The sequence below is a fragment of the Mustela nivalis genome (genome assembly GCF_964662115.1).
Source record: "Mustela nivalis genome assembly, chromosome: 5".
NCBI classification, from domain to species: Eukaryota; Metazoa; Chordata; class Mammalia; order Carnivora; family Mustelidae; genus Mustela; species Mustela nivalis.
Window position 1 is genome coordinate 52,842,728 of NC_139024.1, and position 6,000 is coordinate 52,848,727.

General features: G+C 45.2%; 1 protein-coding gene across 3 annotated transcripts in view; it reads left to right on the forward strand.

The window, feature by feature from the left end:
• LRP11 (LDL receptor related protein 11) overlaps positions 1 to 4,347 on the forward strand; it is a 46,879-nt gene extending 42,532 nt beyond the window's left edge. For all 3 annotated transcript variants that reach the window (XM_082730285.1, XM_082730287.1, XM_082730286.1), the window contains one exon: positions 2,402 to 4,347. In XM_082730285.1, coding sequence (XP_082586411.1) covers positions 2,402 to 2,556 — 155 coding nt within the window. In that variant the 3' untranslated portion in view covers positions 2,557 to 4,347. The remainder of the gene's footprint in view (positions 1 to 2,401) is intronic.
• The last annotated feature ends 1,653 nt before the right edge of the window (positions 4,348 to 6,000 follow it).

The following is a 6,000-nucleotide window of genomic DNA, read 5'->3' on the forward strand; positions in this document are numbered from 1 at the left end:
ATTCAAGCCCCTAATCTTCTCAGGTATGTTTCTCCATCATTGATGAACTCTGAGGTGTTTTTAATCTGTTTCTCTATGGGCTCGTTCTCCCAACAGAGGCAGACACTTTCAGATCTCTCCCAACACATAAAAACAAGACAGTATGCCTTCTTCAGTCTCCCTGAAAAGAATTTCTGATTGCTAAGTCCGTTGGCCTCTCCGGTCTTCACCCCACTTGAGCTCTTAGCATTTGGTTCAGCCAAGTACTTCCTTGAAATAGTCTCTTCCCTGTACTTCCAAAACTCCTCTCCCTCGACTGCCTTGCCACTTCTCCGATCCGTTCCTTTCTGTTCTCTTGGGTTGTCTTTTGTCTGCCCTCTTAAATGCTGGCGTTTCCTAGGGCCTCCCTTGTGGGCCTCCCTCTTTTCCTGACAATCTCTTGCAATCTCTCTGGCAATCTCTTCTACTTTGTGGCTGCAGCCACAACCTTAACACTAAAGACTCTCACATTTTAAGGCCTAACTAACCCAGAAACCTATGGGGCGCCTGGGGGGTTCAGTCAGTTAAGCATCTGACTCTTGATGTCAGCTCAGGTCATGAGCTCAGGGTTGTGATATTGGCTCTGTACTCAGCAGGGAGCCTGCATGAGATTCTCTCCCTCTCTCCTGGTATCCCTCTGTCTCTCCCCTGTTACCAAGGGGGCATGCTCTCTTTCACCCTCTCTCTCTCAAATAAATAAAATAAATCTTTAAAACAAAATTCCAGAAACCTTAAGAAAATTCTACCTGGAACATGTATAAGCATCTCAATCCAAAAATGTCAGAAAATATACTTAATCTCCCCAGCCCACCCCCAAAGAAGCTCCATCATACATTTAAACCACTGGAGCAAAAATCCTAGGAACCAGATACACATACCACTCCTTTTACATCTGCACTTCTTATCTAATTCTATCACAGTAATTATAGTACTTACTGGTATGTTTTCATTTAAATGTTTGTCTACCAGACCTGAAGTCATTAAAAATCATGACCTCATTTCCCTTTTGGAGAAGTTCTGTGTGGTAGTAGGTCTGGAGCTGCTCAGCCTGGGGCCCTGTCCTTGCTCCGCCACCGACCTTACAAGCTTAGACAAGTCACTCCATTCTTGATGTCTTAGTTCCTTCATTTGCAAAATGGGTAGAATAATAGTGCCAACTCATATGGTGGTCATGAGAATGAAATGATTTATACCATAAAGCGCTTAGAAGAGTGCGGGCGTCTGAGGGGCTCAGTCCGTCAGGTGTCCAGCTCTTGGTTTCGGCTCAAGTCATGACTTCAGGGTCATGAGATTGAGCCCCATGTCAGCTCTACACTGAGTGTAGAGTCTACTTAAAACTCTCTCTCTGTCTAAATAAATAAGTCTTTAAAAATATACATACCATTTTTTTTTTTTTAAGACACTTAGTACAGTGCCGGGCCTCAGTAGCTCGGGCCTGCTGTGGGTCACCAGCACTCAGCTCTGTGTCAGGCACACAGCCCTGACTGAATGCTGCCTGAGTAAGGGAAGGAACGAGAGGGAAGGTTATGGAAGCAGCTTATGCGATGGGCATTTTTATCCCTCTAATTCCACGGGTTGGCAAGACCCCTGCAAGCTAAAAGTAGCTCCACCACATCGCCTCCAAGCCTGGTCTGGCTCCAGAATAGGTCAGACTAAGAATAGGGCCGGTGGAGCTTGATCAGGAACACCGACCGGGGCACACCCTGTCCCTTCCAGACTCCTGCCAGCCTCCAGAGGCTGCTGCTCCTCCTGGCGTCTAGGATGCAACCCCCAAGAGAGACCCGGGGAAAGGGGACTAGAGAGATGTTTTCTCCAAGTACCCTTAGCCGGAATCATGCCAGCATAGTTGGAAGTTGGCTCTCAGCAGTAGTTCTTACTGGCTGAGGGCAGGTTCTCTGGATTTAGAAAAGATAGTGAATTTCTTCAAGCCCTAACCAGTACAAGAAATCAGGAGTGAGTCCATACTTATTCCGAGAGACTGCTCATGTGCAAATCCCCCAATGTCATCTGTGACTGCGCTAAAAGCCATTCCCCTGGGTGCCATGTCTTCCCCACGGTCCGTTCAGTCTGCTGCAGCGGGGGTCGGGGTGGAGGGGTAGTCCGGCTGCAACCCTGGGGCCCGCTATGCTACCCATGTTTGTAGGAACTCGGTACAGGATGTGGCTTGAAAGAAGTGTGGGTTGGAGCACGACACCTGCTCTCAGACCCATGATGTAACCTGCACACTTAGCTCCCCTGTAAAGTGGCGATAGACAAGGCCCTGCTTTTTGGAATGGTTCAGAAGAACTGGAGCAGTGCCTGCCAAGCGCTTGTCCCACAGGAAACTGTGGCGTCGTAGTGGCCTATCGCTGACCCGCCCTGTTTGCTCTTCTCCGCTTCACAGGCGCGGTGCTGCCACTGGCCCTGGGCTTGGCCATCACAGCTCTGCTGCTCCTCATGGTTGCTTGCCGGCTGCGCCTGGTGAAACAGAGACTCAAGAAAGCTCGGCCCATCACGTCTGAGGAGTCTGACTACCTCATCAACGGGATGTATCTGTGACAAATGTCACTCGAGGAGCAGGGGGCGAGGCTGTTTTCCTCATCATTGATCCGTAGATTGGTTCTGCGTCTTTATAACCTCTTTGATCTGAACTGGGCTGAGAAAAATACTGAAACCCCAGAAAATTCTGCAAACCCCGAACCTGTTTTTATTTATTGTAGAAAGAGTTTCTTTGAGGAGTAAGTGAGATGTTTGGGAATTTAGAGAGGAATCCATATGAGTAAAGACTCATCAATCTAATTCTGATTTAGGTACGCTGTCCCTGAAAATAGCGATTTTCCCTGAGCCAAGGCAGAAAATTCGGGCTCTTGAGGGGCGGCCTTCAAATGACAATGCTAACCCTTTACTGTTTAGAAGCCGACCAGTGGCCCCCAGCAGCCGTGGACCACTTCATGCACAGCGTTCTCTTGTTCGGAGGCCTTCCTGTTCCAGTGCCCTCCTTTCTTTTCTCCCCTTCAAAACCTACTTCTGAGAAAGGATCTCAAGTGAGTTTAGACCTCAAGCAGGAATGTCGAAATCGTAACCCTCGCGAACACGTCGAGGAGGCATCAGGGCATGTGGGGTGAGTTTATCCCAGGGCCTCTGACCTCAGGTCCCTTGGGTGGCTGTCCCCTCAGGCTTGCCTTTGGGAGAAGACGCCCTGACTCTGGATTACAACTAGCTGTGACATGGTCCTGGAGGGAGATGGGAAACCATGGTGGCAGCAGGGGTGGAAGTCAAACATTTAACATAAACTTAGCCGAGGGCACAGTGCCAAGAGGACCATTAAGACTTTCTCGAATCTACTCGACACGGCCCGATAGTCCAGAACACAGCCGCTTTATTTATACTGTCACTTGGTTTCAACAGGAATCTGTGTTGATGGAAGAGAAAAATGCATTCAAATTGAAAAGCAGAACACTGAGGGGATTTCTAGGTGCAGGTTTTGTAAAAATGTCCCATGTAGAAGTATCAGCAGGTTCTTGCATCTGGTGGAATAGGCCAGTTTTCTCCATCATTTGTTTAGCACTGTAAGATGTTAGGCCAGGCAATCTGTTCATGGCAGGTTCATGTTTTCCCAGACCAGAAAGCAGCCTTGCACAAATTCTTCTTTACAGAAAACTGGCATCTAACTTAGCATCTTCTCCCTTTAGTCTGTAGGATTTTAAAGGCGAATTATTCCCATCATCACTTCATGTCGGGATTATACACATCCTAGAAATCCTCATCCTGAGAGGACTCTGTTGTGTGGTGCCTGTCTACACTCCCATATTACTATTTATATAAAATGGCTTCTTATCAGAAGGGGCAAATCTTCTAAAATACTTGAATCAAAACTGTAGAACACTTTATTTTCAGACTGAACCTAAGGTAAATTGTCCCTTTTGCAAAGGGCTTAATTTGGGTCAGAAATATAAGAGAGTACATTAATAAATGGAAAATTAGTTCTAGAAAAAACAAAGAAATTGATTACTTTTATTTCCCAAGAGGTCCATGCATTTTGTTGAATGTTTAGAATTGAGCAAAGATTTAATGTTCTCCTCAGGGCAGACTGGAGAAACGACCGTGTGAATGACCTTAGGATATCTGCACTCTCTGTGACGCTTTGCAGTTTGCTTTTCTAGAAAAGGGTGTCACCTATAGCCATACCCAATAAAATAAAAACTGATAAGGCATTCATCTTTCGGCACATGTTTTTATATATGAAGAAATTAAACACGGTTTAGCATTGCTATGGTGTTGAAATACTTGAGAAAAGATGTCCACCTCCATGTGTACAATATCCCTTTAATAAATTGTATTTTATCCTTACGCCTTTCTAAATAACCTTTTAATCTAATCATCATCGTAAGTTGCTTTTACTGTTACTATATTACCTGGATTTAATCATACCAACCTTATCTTGCAAATGGGGAAATTAAGAATTAAAGAAGGAGAATCAAGGTCTACAAAATAGTTATATTGTCAGATGGACTGAATGGGACTTCTAAAAGTACCTCCCCTGTATCTGATTGGAGGAGTTTTGCATCTAAGATAATTTAAAAATAATTTCAAAGAGAAGATTATCCACTACTTATTGCTCAAACATGTTCTTGTGTCTCACGTGTCTTCCTGAGAGAGAAAAGGCCCATGTAAGCCGTCTTTCAGAACATGTACAGCTGGGCCCCTGGATGGCTCAGTCGGTTAAGTGACTGCCCTTCTGTTCAGGTCAGGATCCTGGTCCCAGGATCTAGTCCCGTCCCACCGGGCTCCCTGCTCAGTGGGGAGTTTGCTTCTCCCCTGGACCTCCCCCATCTCATGCTCTCTCTCTCTCTCACACACTCTCAAATAAATAAAACCTTAAAAAAGAAAAAAAGAAACCATACAGCTTCTTTGCTCTAATTCTCAGTACAAGTAGATAATAGCCATCACCAGCCCTCCCCAAGCATTTGAAGGTCTCCAGTCGTTTGAGGATCAGATTTGCTCTCTTCCACAGGCAGATGACAGAAGGCCTCATCTTTCTCCTACTGCCTTTTCATCATCTGTGATTTGGCTCCACCATTCACTTTCATACTCAGCGACCCTCCTCAGCCACTGATGGCTGTTTCAAGTTGTTCTTCACTGTTTTCCCACAACCCAGACGCAGAGATGCAGATTTCTATTCTTCAGTTTGGGGGTTTGAGGCAGACCTTGCTGATGATTTCCCTGGACGTCACATATAGAAATGTACCACGGTGTGGTGTGCCCAGGAGCCCAGGCACCGTCTGTACCCTCTCCCATTCTGCCCACATCGCAGTGATGATGCCACATAACAGAAGCTTCCAAGCTTCTGAGATGGTCATTTGGGGTCTCTGTTAAGTTATACTGTCCCCAAGTTCCTGTTTAAGGATTGAGCCACTTTGTTCCTATCATAGTGACTTCAGTTACTTCTTTTCTTTTCTGGACTCCAGGTTTTCTGTAACTGATGACATTAAAACTGAATGGTAATTCTAATGAAAAACTGCCCACACCATACAGAAAGAGGGAAAAGCCTCACTTGCAGTTTGCTGTTCACAAATGTTCTCATCTCCCTTGCTATTTAAGCAATTGTGTGGCTGACTTTTTCTTGGGCACTGGCCGCATTTTTCTCAGCTCTCTGGTCTTGCTCAATTCTAGAATCCTAAATAAAGTGCATGTTTCATGGCTATTTGAACAGCAAACAGTTTTTTGGGTTTTTTGGTTAAATATAAAACCACCAAGGATGAAAATAAGGTTAGACACATGGAAACCCTAATGTGTCCAGAGATGAACTGGTTAGAACCAAGCCTTCTCCCTTTGCTTCATGTACGTCTCTCAGTGTGTCTTCATTCCTACTCATTTTAATTCTCCCATCACCTCAGCTCTGAGTCTTGGATGTGAACTACCACACTGTAAATTGGAAAGAGATCAACATACAATATCATTCAGTTTAAAGATATTTCTATACAGTCATTTCAAAACTTACGA